At 47.5% G+C, this 14,563-nt stretch overlaps 1 protein-coding gene across 2 annotated transcripts in view; it reads left to right on the top strand.

The window, feature by feature from the left end:
• Positions 1-1,387: 1,387 nt before the first annotated feature.
• USP45 (ubiquitin specific peptidase 45) overlaps positions 1,388-14,563 on the top strand; it is a 36,998-nt gene continuing 23,822 nt past the window's right edge. Inside the window, exons 1-8 of one of the 2 annotated variants that reach the window (XM_029047324.2) lie at positions 1,388-1,479; positions 4,625-4,734; positions 5,213-5,229; positions 6,428-6,531; positions 6,932-7,032; positions 11,068-11,216; positions 12,350-12,445; positions 13,462-13,592. In XM_029047324.2, coding sequence (XP_028903157.1) covers positions 4,635-4,734; positions 5,213-5,229; positions 6,428-6,531; positions 6,932-7,032; positions 11,068-11,216; positions 12,350-12,445; positions 13,462-13,592 — 698 coding nt within the window. In that variant the 5' untranslated portion in view covers positions 1,388-1,479; positions 4,625-4,634. Of the gene's footprint in view, positions 1,480-4,624; positions 4,735-5,212; positions 5,383-6,427; positions 6,532-6,931; positions 7,033-11,067; positions 11,217-12,349; positions 12,446-13,461; positions 13,593-14,563 lie in introns of both variants that reach the window. The other variant, XM_029047322.2, reaches the window with a different exon arrangement.

Genomic DNA, 14,563 nt, shown 5'->3' with positions numbered 1-14,563 from the left:
TCTTAATTCCCATTTTACAGATGAGGGACCTGAGGCCAGGGAATCATCATCATAATAATAATAGTGGCATTTGTTAAGCGCTTACTCTACGCCAAGCACTGTTCTAAGCGCTGGGGTAGACACAAGGTAATCAGGTTGGCCCACCTGGGGCTCATAACCTTAATTCCTATTTTACAGAGGAGGGAACTGAGGCCCAGAGAAGTGAAGTGACCTGCCCAAAGTCACACAGGAGACAAGTGGCAGAGGCAGGATTAGAACCCATGATCTTCTTACTGCCAGGCCCGGGCTCTTCCCACTACACCATGCTGGGAAGGAAGGAAGGAAGGAAGGAAGGAAGGAAGGAAGGAAGGAAGGAAGGAAGGAAGGAAGGAAGGAAGGAAGGAAGGAAGGAAGGAAGGAAGGAAGGAAGGAAGGAAGGAAGGAACAAACGGACGAATGCGTGAACGAATGAATGAACAAATGAATGCATGAACGGACGAATGAATGAATGAATGATCGAACGAATGAATGCATGAACGGACGAACGAATGAACGAAAGAATGAAAGAATTAACGAATGAATGAATTAACGAATGAATGAATGAATGAACGAATGAATGCATGCATGCATGAACGGACGAATGAATGAACGAACGAATGAATGAACGTATGCATGCATAACGAATGAATGAATGAAGGGACGAATGAATGAGTGAACGAATGAATGCCTGAAGGGACGAATGACTAAGCGAATGAATGAATGCCTGAAGGGACGAATGAATAAGCGAATGAATGAATGCCTGAAGGGACGAATGAATGACCGAATGAATTCATGATCCGATGAATGAATGAACGAATGAATGCCTGAAGGGACGAATGAATGAGTGAGTGAACGAATGAATGAACGAATGAGTGAGTGAACGAATGAAAGAATGAACGGGTGAACGAATGAATGCACGATCCGATGAATGAATGAACGCATGAATGCCTGAAGGGACGAATGAATGAGTGAACGGATGAATGCATGAGCAGATGAACGAATGAACGAAGGAATGCTTGAAGGGACGAACGGACGAATGAACGAATGACGAATGAACGATGGCGGGCGGGCGGGCGCGCAGGCGCGGTCCTCGGCGGCGTGTGCGCAGGCGCGGTCCTCGGCGGCGTGTGCGCAGGCGCGGTCCTCGGCGGCGTGTGCGCAGGCGCGGGGGTCGGGGCGGGGCTGGCGGGGGCGGCGGAGGACGGTGGCCGGCGCGGGCCTTTCCGGCGGGGGGCGCATGCGCGCGGGGAGCATGCGCGCGGGGGGCGGGGCCTCGGGCCCCCCGCCCCGCCCCCTCGGCCCGCCCTCGCCCTGCCCGCGCGCCCTGCGCTCTTCCCGTCCGGGCCCGTCCGCCCTCCGCCGCTCTTCCCGCCGCTCTTCCCGCGCGGAGCCGCCGCCCTCCCTGCCTCCTTGCTCTGCTCTGCTCTGCTCTGCGGCCGAAGCGTGGGGCGCTGGCCGGGGGTAAGGGTCGCCGGAGGAGGTCCTCGCTCCTCTTCCTCCGCCCCCTCTCCTCTCTCCTTCCTTCCCTCTCCCGCCCCCCCCCCCCCCCGCTGCACCCCTTTCCCCTCCCCGATCGCCCGCTGCACCCCTTCCCCTCGCTGGGGTCACCCGCTGCACCCCCTTCCCTTCCTAAGGTCACCGACTGCACCCTTTTCCTTTCCTGGGATCACCGACTGCACCCCCTTCTCCTCCCTGGATCGTCAACAGCACTCCCTCCCCTTCCTGGGGTCACCGGCTGCACCCCCTTTCCTTGCTGGGATCACCCACTGCACCCCCTTTCCTTGCTGGGGTCACCGACTGCACCCCTCCCCTTCCTGGGGTCACCGACTGCACCCCCTTCCCTTCCTGGGGTCACCGACTGCACCCCCTCTCCTTCCTGGGGTCACCGACTGCACCCCCTTCCCTTGCTGGGATCACCCACTGCACCCCCTTTCCTTGCTGGGCTCACCCACTGCACTCCCTCCCCTTCCTGGGATCACCAACTGCACTCCCTCCCCTTCCTGGAGTCACCGGATGCACCCCCTTCCCTTGCTGGGATCACCCACTGCACCCCCTTTCCTTGCTGGGATCACCGACTGCACCCCCCTCCCCTTCCTGGGGTCACCGACTGCACCCCCTTCCCTTGCTGGGATCACCCACTGCACCCCCTTCCCTTCCTGGGGTCACCGACTGCACCCCCTTCCCCTCCCTGGATCATCGACTGCATGTCCTTTCCCGTCCTGGGGTCACCAACTCTACCCCCTTCCTTTCCTAAGGTCACCGACTATACCCGCTTCCCTTCCCGAGGTCACCAACTGCACCCCTTTCCTTTCCTGGGTCACCAACTGCACCCCTTCCCTTGCTGGATTCACCAGCTGCACCCCCTTCCCTTGCTGGGGTCACCAGCTGCACCCCCTTCCCTTGCTGGGTTCACCAACTGCACCCCCTTCCCTTGCTGGGGTCACTAACTGTATCCCCTTTCCTTGCTGAGGTCACCAACTGCACCCCTTTTTCCCTTGTTGGGGTCACTAACTTTATCCCCTTCCTGAGGTCACCAACTGCACCCCTTTCCCTTGCTGGGGTCACCAACTGCACCCCTTTCCCTTCCTGGGGTCACCAACTGTACCCCCTTCCCCGGATGGCCGACTTGCACCCCTTCTCCCCGGGTCGCCAGTTGCACCCGTCTCTTCCGCCCCTAGATCACCAGCTTCACCCCTCATCCCAACCCCAGGATCATCACCTGCACCCCTCTGCCCAACCCTGGGATCAATAATAATAATGATAGTATTTGTTAAGCACTTACTATGTGCCAAGCACTGTTCTAAACACTGGGGAGATACAAGGTAATTAGGTTGTCCCACGCGGGGCTCACAGTCTTCATCCCTCTTTTACAGATGAGGTAACTGAGGCACAGCGAAGTGAAGTGACTTACCCAAAGTCATTCATTCAATAGTATTTATTGAGCGCTTACTATGTGCAGAGCACTGTACTAAGCGCTTGGAATGAACGAGTCGGCAACAGATAGAGACAGTCCCTGCCGTTTGACGGGCTTACAGTCACACAGCTGACAAGTGGCGGAGCCGGGATTAGAACCCAGAACCCCTGACTCCCAAGCCCGGGCTCTTCTCACTGAGCCACGAGATTCCTGGTTAGATTATTTTACCAACAGAAGACATACTTTTTTTTTAAAAATAGTATTTGTTAAGCCCTTACTAATGTGCCAGGCACTGTACTAAGCCCTGGGTTAGATACAAGCTAATCAAGTTGGACATAGACCAGGTCCCACCTGGGGCTCACAGTCTTAATCCCCATTTTACAGATGAGGGAACTGAAACCCAGAGAAGTGATTTGCCCAAGATTACAGAGCAGAAAAGTAGCGGAGTGGGATTAGAACTCAGGTCCTTCTGACTCCCGGGCCCGTGTCCTATCCATTAGGCTCTGCTGCTTCTCCACCTGTACTGATTTCCTACGGTTTCAAAAGTGTAACTTTAACCTAAAACATATTTTTTTTTTTGCGGCAGATGGTAGCCTTCAAAGTACATCCCGAAAGGGGTCGCCGGCCAGCGAGGAGGTGGCCTCTCTGTTAGATCTCCGGGGGCTTAAGGAGTCGTTAATAGCTTAGTCGCTGACCCTATAATTTACGGGCGATAAATCAGTGGAGATACACCCTCGGAAAAAGCGGTGGTACTAGGTGGTGGGATTTAGTGAGGTCGGAACCGATCAGCTGGGAAGATTATCTGTCAGCCTGCACGTAAGAGGTGATAGATGCAATCCCTCCCCTTCAAGGAGTTTATAATCTCAGAAGAGGGAACGTTGCAGTCAGGGCAGTGTACCGTTAAAGTTAGACGCTAGTATTTTTTATTTACCCTATTAGCAGTTGTTGGGTATTTCTAAGGTCAGGATGCTTTCCTGAGGTTTCCTTTCTGGTGACAGTTGAACCTGATGATTGATAAGGGCCCAGTTCTTAGCCCTGGTTAACACTCTCCCCTTGGAATCGAGTGACTTTTGGTCTTTTATTTCAACCACGAAACAGGCCGTGGGTAGCAGCAATAATCTCTGTCGCCTAGACTTCACATTCAGTTGAGAAAAAACACATAGAAAAGTTGTCATTTGAGGACCCCTTGGATTGGTAAATAAAGGTCTGTTCAAGAAGCTGATCATCCTAGTGTACCTTGGGTGAAACTATTGAACATATCTATTAATCAATAGTATTTATTGAGTGCCTACTGTACTAAGTGCTTGGGAGAGTGTAATAGAATGAATATTGGGGTCCTTGCTGTAAAGGATTTTGGAATCTAGCAGGGGAGATAGACATTAAACTCCAGGTGGGAGGAAGTTTGAATGTCCATCTCCCCTTCCAGACTGTATGATTGCTGTGGTCCAGGACTGTCTACCAGCTCCTACTGTAGTCTACCGAGCACTTAGTACAGTGTTTTGCACAGGGTAGGAAGTCCGAAAATACTTTTATTGGTAGATGAATTTACATATCTGCTCTAGGGATTCAAAGAAACATCCAGAAGGTAATAATGATAACTGTGGTACTTGTTAAGTGTTTACTCTGTACTAAACGCTGGGGGAGGTAGAATGCGCTGAGATCGGTTAGTGCCAAGTTTCTGTCCTTTCCCAGTAAATCCCAGATGAGGGTGAAAGCCCCATCCAGAGCTGTCCCTGAGAAGGCCAAGAGGAACAAGAGGCCCAACACACCCCAGGATGAAGACTCCTCCGATGATATTGCAGGTAGAATCCTGGGATTATATTATAAATTATTTATATTCACATCTGTTTCTGTGTCCCCCTCCATCTCCCCTCTGAAACCGCCCCACCCCCCCCAAACGGAAGCTTGTTGTGGGGAGGGAACATGTATGTCAACTCTGTTGCATCTTATTCTCCCAAGCGCTTAGTACAGTGCTCTGCACACAGCGTTCACTAAATACCTTGGATTGGGGTTTTTGGACACCGTAATGAGGGTGGGGAGGAGGAGGCTGGAAGGAGAGGAGGAAAGAATAATATCCACATGACTTGATCCACAGGCCAGAAGCCACTCACAGCCAATGTGGGTGTCACCCTTGTGCCAATCCCACAGTCAGTTGGTGACCCTTCCTCAGACCCTGCAGGCGTTCCTTAGACACGCAAAGACTGCTGAAATAGGGCTTCAGAAAGCAGTTTTTAATGTGCACCCCAAAATGCCAAAACAATACCTCTGTCCCTTTCCTAGGCTTAACCTGTCAACACGTAAGTCAAGCTGTGAACGTGCACCATGTGAAGAGAGCAGTAGCTCAGAGCGTATGGTCAGTTTGTTCAGAATGTTTAAAAGAAAGAAGACTCTCGGATGGGGAGCCGGTAACGCCTTCCGATACTTGGTTATGCCTCAAGTGTGGTTTTCAGGTGAGATGGTGTTTGATGCACAGGTAGAGACCTCTTCTTCCTGTTCTTCCCATGGAAATGAATAAAAGAGGCTGGTTGGGCTTAACCTGCTTATTCCTAATCGTAAGAATAATAATTGTGGCATTTAAGTGCTTCCTGTGTGCCAAGCGTTGTACTAAGCGTTGGGGTAGATAGCAGATAAGTTTGGATCCGGTCCTTCTCCCATGTTGGGGCTCACAGTCTATGTAGGAGGGAGAACAGATATTGAATCCCCATTTTACAGATGAGGAAACTGAGGCCCAGAGAAATGATGTGACTAAGGCCACCTGGCAGGCAAGTGACAGGGCTGGAATTAGAACCCAGATCCTCTGACTCCCAGACCCGTGCCCTTTCCACCAAACCACGCTGCCTCTCTACCCATTCCTCTTGGTAGAACTCGGGCAGTTTGCACAGTGCCGGCAGGTCATTTCCCTGTTTCCTCTTGGGCCTGCTTGGTTAGGGGAAACAGTCTCCCTGAGGTTCAGGAAGCGCGTATGCAGTTAAACCAGGCAGAACTAAACCAGATGACCCGTCTATCCAAGAAAACCCAGAACAAAATGAAAACTTGGATTTGCACAACCGATTCCGCCCCTTGCCAACCAGTCAGCCCGTCTCCCTTCCTAATTCTTAGCAGTCATGTTAGGTGTCTTCTATGCCCACACGGGCCTTCACTAGTCTTTCTAGAGTGGCCAAAAAACTAATCCTGTTGATGGTGAGGTGGGGCTGGGGGGGATGCTTGCCTTCTTTCCCATAGAACTTTGGCCCAAAGGGGTGTGAGAACACAGGGGATAATAAATATAATTGATGCTCAGTGCTAACGCCTTTTAAATGTCACTTCTGATTTCTACTTTAGGTCAGTGCTAAATAACAATCAGCAAATGCCCAATCTGGGCCTGTGTGCTAGAGGGAATTCTGCTTTTTTGAAGTTGACTGCTTTTCTAGAGTATTTTAAATAAAACCTGCCTAACAGGCTTGATTTCAACCTGACTCTTGGTTTCAAGGAAGTGTATTTTGTGTCGCTGCTCAGGGCTGCAGCCAGAACTCAGAGAGCCAGCATTCCCTGAAGCACTCTCGAACTGCACGCGCGGAGCCCCACTGTATTGTCATTAGTCTCAGCACGTGGATTATCTGGTAAGTTAATAATAAAAGTGATAACGATAATCATCATGATGGTGATGAGTTCACCAAGTGCTTACCATGTGCCAAGCACTGGGGTAAGGGCTGAGATAAAATAATCAGATTGGACACAGCTCCTGTCCAACATGAGGCTTGGAATCAAGAGAGGGAGTCCCAGAACTTCATCAGACTCCACAGCTTGCTGGAACTCTTCCCTGAAGTGGAATTTGAACCCAAATTAGTGTGGTGCTATTCTGTTTAGAACCGAAAGGTCGACTGGGTACCTGCATCACGTTTTTCTCTCTTCAGATTACATTACACATATCTGTTTCTGTATCACGCCTTCATTCTAGATACATGCAAACTATTTGGAGGGTCTTTGTTCTGTAATTCTTCCTCCGCTTTAATTTAATAGGTGTTATGAATGTAATGAAGAACTATCCACCCATTGTAATAAGAAGGTTTTGGCTCAGATAGTTGATTTTCTCCAGAAGCATGTTTCTAAGACAGAAGCAAGTAAGTTACCATTCTTATCCATTCTTATTTCAGGAACTGTCTCCCTTCCTTTTTTTTTTCCGATCAATTGTCTGTATAAATCACGTCACATATTTCAGGACAGTTAATCACATGAAACAGTTTGGTCCTAATTGATGTATTTAAGGAGATGTAGAGGATATACTTTCCTGGGTTGTGTCTTCTATCTCTAGTTCTACACTCCTAAGGGTTTAGTAGTCGGACCATTAGTAGTAATAGGATATATTAAGTGCTTACTGTGTGCAGAGCACTGTATTAAGGTACATAGGTGGGAATTTGCCACAGTCCCTTGTCCCTCAAGCTCTGCACACAGTAGGTGAACAAGAAACGCTATTGATTGATCAAACAGAATGAAATAATGCTGAATATTGGGTTTATGCAGCATTTTTCTTTGAAGCAGAGAGATGGGTGGGAGGTGTGGAAGAATGTTAAGAGGATACAGCTATATTTTATAACTTTGTAATTGTGAGGCAGTACAATTATGAGTAATAAAGTCCTTCAGGAGCAATCATCAGTGTTTTATAGTTCTTGTTACCATCTTTTGATTTCAGAGACCAAAATTTAAAGACTGTTTTTCTGTCCTTCTAGTGGGAGACAGTATTCTCTTGAATTTATTTTGCATGATGAAACTAATGTAGCAGATATCTGTCCTAATGACACAACCCTTTGCCAAATGGAAATTCTATCTAGGTGTTGTGTCAAGGTGGACATTAAACATTACAACTGGCTTGCCAATCAAATAAAACCTTTACAAACTAGGGATGGTTGACAAGGGATTAATGCTTCTTGGGAATAATTCAGGCACCTGGGGAATAAAGATCAATGAAATGCTCGTCATGGGCAGCGAGCACGTCTGCCAACTCTGTTGTAGTGTACTCTCTCAGGCACTTAGTACAGTGCTCTGCACACAGTAAGCACTCAGTAAGTACCACTGATTGATTGCTCACTAATGAGATGAACTTGCTGGCTTCAGGATCCCTGCTTGTTGCTCAGCGTCTCCCAAAGCCCCAACTTCACTTCAGCTGCAAATATGTGCAAATGACATTATCACTGCATGACTGGCTTGAGTAATTACATTAAGCAGTCGAGATGAGCCCTGAGTGACGGGTTCCCTAAAGAACGCTTGCAGCTGGGTGGATTTTACATCTGATCCCTGGGTTGGAGGTACTCAAAGGCGGTTGGAAAAAAGAAAAATCCGGCTAGGAGGTTGTGTTGGGCCCGGGCCCGCTGTCTTCCATAGGCCGTCTTTCCGGGGAGAAGGTACCCCGAAGTCGGGATTGTGGAGAGGCCAGAAGGCCATCCACGCTGTCGTTAAGGCAGGTGCACGATTATCACATGGCACACTTGGGAGCTTCTCATGCAAACACAGAGATTGTGCTGAAGCTGTATCCCTAGGGTGGTTTTCTCAGAAACAGGATGCTCACTCCTGTGTCGACTTGCGGTCCTAAGTGGGCCGCTTTTCATAGGAAGAATCAGGCAATCAATCAAGTGGTATTTACTGAGCACTTACTGTGGGCAGAGCAATGTCCTAAGCCTTGGGAGGGTACAATACAGCAGTGTCGGCAGACGTGTTCCCTGCCCACAACGAGCTTAAAGTCTAGAGTGGGAGAAGACATTAATAATATAAACAAATACCTTTCCAGATGCGTATATAAGTGCTGTGGGGCTGAGGGAGAGGCAAATCCCAAATGGCCAAAGGGTAGGGCTCTAAGTGCATAACACCCAGGGCCTGGTTCAAGTGAGGTTTTGAGGACCAGCTACAATGGTTGTTGAGGGATTTTTTTCCTCCATAATTTTTTGAAGACTCTCTTCACGCTTCTCGTGTAAAGGACTGCTGGCTGGGCCAGGGCTTTGGGATACACTTTCAGCTGCCCTTGCACAGGTAAAAAAAAAAAAAAAGGGAATTTAGGGAGGGAAAAATAGAGGAGTGAGGTTTTCCCGGTATACATGCTTCGAGTCTGTTTCAGGCAATTTAAAAGTTGGGGGAGTTGCATGCTCCTGAAAGCGACACCATGCTATGGAATTTATGTGGTGCTCGCTTGAAAATTTTGAAATCCCCTTAACTATATGAAAAGAACCAAAAAAAAAATATTAGCAAGCGTGTGTCATTCGATTAGAAGCGCATAATAGGATTTTGGTTGAAACAAATCAACATCTCCTGCTTGGGTGAACTTTGGTTCTCTCCTCCCCAGGATAGCAGGCTGACCAGGCTGGCTGGCCAGCTATGGCAGCCGGTGGGAGTGTGGATTGTTGAGCCTGCGGGAGCCTGGACACAGCAAGCCCAACCGATCTCCCTCAGCAGCACCAAGAACGAACAAATGTCCCCAGATTGAGGCCTTAGAGTCCTATGATGTCAATTTAGAAATTAACTGCTCTTCTTCCTAGACACCGAAGGCTTTGAGTTGTGAATAGTGGTGATTAGTGATATCGCTCTGACAGGCTTTTCATCTTTCTCTCGGAGTCGTTAAGTAAAGATGAAATGCCTGAACCAGATTTTTTTAAATTTTCGGAAATACCATCTATCAAATGGTAAAGGGCTGAAAAAGAAAACCATTCGATAGATGAAAATCCCGTTTTTGGTCAGGAAGCTGATAGGTACTTTCATTTTGTGACTGTAGTATGCTGTAATTCCGGTACAGACAGAAATTCTTACTGCCGATATCTAAGTAGTATGCAATATGTCTTTGCTGAAGATACATTTATGTCAGGACCCAAAACCAAGTGTTCAGATGTAATTATTCCTAGGCAGATTTGCCCCCAACCCCATCATCTCCCCCTCCACCCCCACCCCCTCCCCATTTCAAATTGACACATGAGAATCAGCAAAGGGAATCTTGCTACTTGTGTGAAGCCGCCATTTAGCCATGAAGCGAAATGCTTTTATCGAGTCTGCCCTGCAGGCATGGACCGCTGTGGAAACGCTGTCCATATTTGGTGGCTCTTCAGAGACAGCCAGGTGGTGCTGCAAAGCATCGCACAGTGAAGCGTGGCCAGATCTAAGTTTGACATTTGTCATCCTAGACTGCTACAGGGAAGAGAAAAATCTGTGTTTCCATATGTTTGTGCTTTCATTTGTGCCCGCAGTTTTGTCCAGATGGCCTTGTGAACATTGTTTACTTTAAGATGCTAGGCCAGATGTTTCCGAATGCCAGTGGATAAATGCCCAATTGTGGTACAGCGGTAGACACATTATTTACCCATTTTAGTTTTTTATACCATCCATTTTCTATTTGCACCCGGTTCTACCTTTTTCTGGTTCTGACAGCGAACAGCACACTGAGCTTACCATTCTACCACTCTTATCTGGGGATTCAATCAGATAATTATCTAAGGCGAAGAATCAAACAGGCGTCGATCGATGGAATGAAATCGGAAAATGCAACGGCAGTTTATTATTAATTCCGTTTAGAAATGGTGTCTGAATTTCCACTGACCCTCAAACTTTACCAGCACCATCTTTGCTGGATCTAGTTTGGTGTTCAACCCTCCCCATTCTCCCCATTTCCCTCCCTTCCACCCCCAGCCTACTCTCAATGAGTGGTATCACATGACCTTTATTTAACCCTTTTTAGAAAAATGTCAGCAAATTTTAGGGAAATGATTATCTTCAAAAATCACAAAAGGAGGTATATTATACTTTATCAGTTCTCTGTCAGTTGGCCTTGAGATCAGGAATGAGGACAGTTGATATTTTGTTTTTAATCCGGCTTGAACCAAATTGGGTGACTAGTTTAATTCCGTGACTTCAAGGTTCTGCTATCTTCTATTGCATTTGGGTTTTTTCCTGTTACATTTGGAAGGTGCCTTACACCTCTGGGTCTGTTTAAGCAGTTTTTAATGTACTGGTGAGGAAGTAGCCACCATAGTTCTGGGGGACTACTGCACAGATTGGCCTGTACAGGGGAATTGCTTCTTTAGTATACTTCAGTATGCTTGCGTTATGGAACAGAGATTCATTGATGTAATAGTTCAGGCTTTACCTATGGTTTCTGGTGGTAATTTAGAGTCTCTCTGCAGGTTCACTGTCTAAAGTAATAAGGCTTCGAGAAGAAAAATGCGAAGCTAGCGAAATCTGGAAAGGAAAATATCTGGTCAACAGTGCGCCGCTTTCTGTGAAAGGAATTAATAATTTGGGAAACACCTGCTTTTTCAATGCAGTCATGCAGGTAAGTAGGAAATAATCACCTGAAAACCCTGCTTCAGTTTTTCACTCAAGAAGGTTTTTCAGATTTTTGTGGCATATTGATCTCTGACTGAAATTGAAAGGGTTTCCTTCTAAAAGAAGGACAATCCAGTTCCTGCACAGAAAAGAGATTGTATTTCTAAATGTAGGTTATCAGCACCTAGATGCGTGCTCAAGGACTGCCTGAGTCCAGGTACCATAAAGTTGTCGAAACGCAGCATGGCCTAGTGGATAAGAGCCTGAGCCTGGGAGTCTGAAGGACGTGGGTCCTAATCCTGGCTCCGCTCCCTGTCTGGTGTGTGACCTTGGACAAGTCACTTCACTTCTCTGTGCCTCAGTTATCTCATCTGGAAAATGGGGATTAAGACTGTGAGCCCTATGTTGGACAGGGAGCGCTTCCAACGTGATGATCTTCTCTCTACCCCAGTGCTTAGAACAGTGCTTGACACATAGTAAGCGCTTAACAAATACAATTATTCAAGGGTCAGGGGATAAAGATGGCTTTAAACCCTGACCCCATCTCAAACATATAATGGGAAGGACTCTTAGGCCTGGGACACTCTTGAGCTCGGACATATTCGAGCAAGATCATTCGACCAAGTGTATAGGCACTTCTCAGCAGGCGCTAAGAGGGTTGTACTTATAGTATGTATTAGGTGTCTGCTCTGTGCAAAGCTGAGCGCTGGGAAAATTACACTGGTGAGAATGACTTGGTCATAGCCCCCAAGAGGCTCACAGTGTAAGAGTAAAGCTGAGATGGGATTAGCATCAGACCAATGAAGAAAGATAAGACACTGGAAACACAGAAATGAAATGAAATACAAGGTCAAAGATGAATAGAATAAGAGTAATAGGGTACTGGTGCTAAGCATGGCCTGAGAATGTAGGAAATTTTAAAAACGTCCAATAGTCCTTTGTATGTATGCTTTTCAATTTTGGTGCAGGTGACAAACATTATGCAAATTATTTGCAAAAATTCAAATACTTTATTAAAAATATGCATTTTAAATCTTTGATTGGAGCAAGAATTTGCCTGAAGAAATGAAGTATCGTTTCAGTTGGTCAAGTTAAATGTAAATTGAGATGTTGTCTTTTACTCTTTCCATTTCCTTTAAGAATTTGGCCCAGACTCACAAGTTAAATGAACTGATGTATGAGATAAAGGAAAAGGGAGCAAAGCTAAAAATATTTCATTCTTCAGACACTGAATCGGTAAGTATATATGAGGAATACAACCTCTAGGTTTTAAAACCCGCATCGGGTAAGCTTCTGTTGAATTCCCGCTAGTCAAAATTGAGTTCTGGGTGGCTCAGTCCGCATCCCAAATTCGCGATCCTTGGACTGCCTCGGACTTTTGGGGCAGTGACCAGCTCTGGCCTGGGATTCAGGGGGTGGGGCAGGGCCGGCCGGCTCAGTCTGACCTGTTCCTCCCAGTTCAAGTGAACCCAGCGGGGGTGGGGTAATTTCCGGGGACCCCGGGGGGGTTCACTAGACCAGAAGTTCCTTGTGGGCAGGAAACCGGTCCCAGGTTCTCTGTTGTAATTTCCCAAGTGCTCAGTACAATGCGCTGCACCCGGGGGCCTGCAATAAATAGCATTATGACCACTTGGCAACCGGAGAGAGTCTGGGTGGAACTGAGACCCCCCCCCCCAGAGTCTGGGTGGAACTGAGACCCCCCCCCCTGGAGTTGTGCTGCTGTTCGGGACCACTGCCTGGGGTCCTGAGGTGGTCCGGGCGTCCTCTGCACCCCCGGGAGCCCTCACGGCTCCAGAACGTCTCCGGGTTAGGAGTGTAGGCTGGGTTCCCTCCCACCGCCCCCTCACTGCTTGGCGATGCTGCAGCGTTTCCCTATGGCAAGTCCCAGCCCCAGGGAGAAGCCTTCTAGGCTGTGAGCCTATCATTGGCAGGGAACATGTCTACCAGCTCTGTCGTATTGTACTCTCCCAAGTGCTTAGTACAGTGTTCTGCACATGGGAAACACTCAGTAAATTGCCAACAAAGCCAGGGGCAGCAGCCACAGATGTATCCATACTGGTGCATCTTTTCCTAAAAGCTGGAAGGTTGGGCTCTCTCCACAGCACAGGGGTAAGGAAGGCAAACGTCCTGGGCTATGCAAACCCTCCCTTAGTCGTAGCGCATGACCAATTCTGACCAGGGCTGCTTTGGGGTTTGTTTCTGACGCTTCCTGTACTCAGATGACTGACACATAGTTTAACTTCTTTTTGAAGGATTCCTTGATGGTGACCCTGTCGAGCCCCGGACCTCTGACTTCAGCTATGTTTTTGTTTCTTCACAGCATGAAGGAGGCTGGAAAAGGACCCCTATCTCCTAAGGCTCTCTTTAGCCAGCTTTGTCAGAAGTAAGTGCCACTGCCTGTTCATTTATTCATTCAATCGTATTTATTGAGCACTCACTGTGTGTAGAGCTCTGTACTAAGCACTTGGAAAGTACATTTCAGCAACAGAGAGAGACACTCCCTGCCCACAACGGGCTCACAGTCTAGAAGTGGGGAGAAATACATCAAAACAAGTAAAACAGGCATCCACAGCATCAATATAAGTAAAAAGAATTATAAATATATATGGATATCAAAATAAGTAAACAGGCATTAATATAAATAAGTAGAATTATAGATATGTACATATATACACAAGTGCTGTGGGGCGGGGGGTAGAGCAGAGGGAGCAAGTCGGGGTAATGGGGAAAGGAGAGGGCCCTGAGGAAAAGAGGGGCTTAGTCGGAGATTTTGTGGGCTTGCTGAGATGTTAACGAGAGCTTAACAGGCCTTCAGGGTTAAACTGTATCTGCCAGCTTACCTGGTAGTGTTCCAGGAGTGGATATGTGTTAAATTTTTAAATCCATCAATCAGTGGTATTTATTGATTGCTTACTGTGTGCAGTGCACTGTTCTCAGGGGGTACAGTTGGTAGATTCTCTGCCCTGAAAGGGCTTACATTCTAGTGGATTTTGTAAATGTTATAAATGTTTACAACTCTAAAGTTCTGTGCTTTCCCAAGCGCTGAGTGCAGTGCTTTGCCTGCAGTAAGTGCTCAATAAATATTGATGGTGGTGATGATGTTTATAAAATGTTGCAGTAAATTTAAAATTTATGGCCTAAAAATCAGTAGTATAGATTTGATATATTTTTCTGTGCAAAGCACTCTACTAAGGGTTTGGGAGAATACAATAGAAGCAAAACATGTCCCCGTCCCTCAAGGAACTTATATTCTAATGGGATGGGGGTGGGGGAGAGAGGCCAAAAGTAATTATTTAGAAATAATGGGAGCTGAAGGAAAAAGAGGAAAACATTCCCTAAGAACGGTTATTGAAT

Source organism: Ornithorhynchus anatinus, chromosome 19, assembly GCF_004115215.2.
Source record: "Ornithorhynchus anatinus isolate Pmale09 chromosome 19, mOrnAna1.pri.v4, whole genome shotgun sequence".
NCBI lineage: Eukaryota > Metazoa > Chordata > Mammalia > Monotremata > Ornithorhynchidae > Ornithorhynchus > Ornithorhynchus anatinus.
The sequence above is the reverse complement of the archived record's forward strand: the minus strand, read 5'-3'. Positions and strand labels throughout refer to the sequence as shown.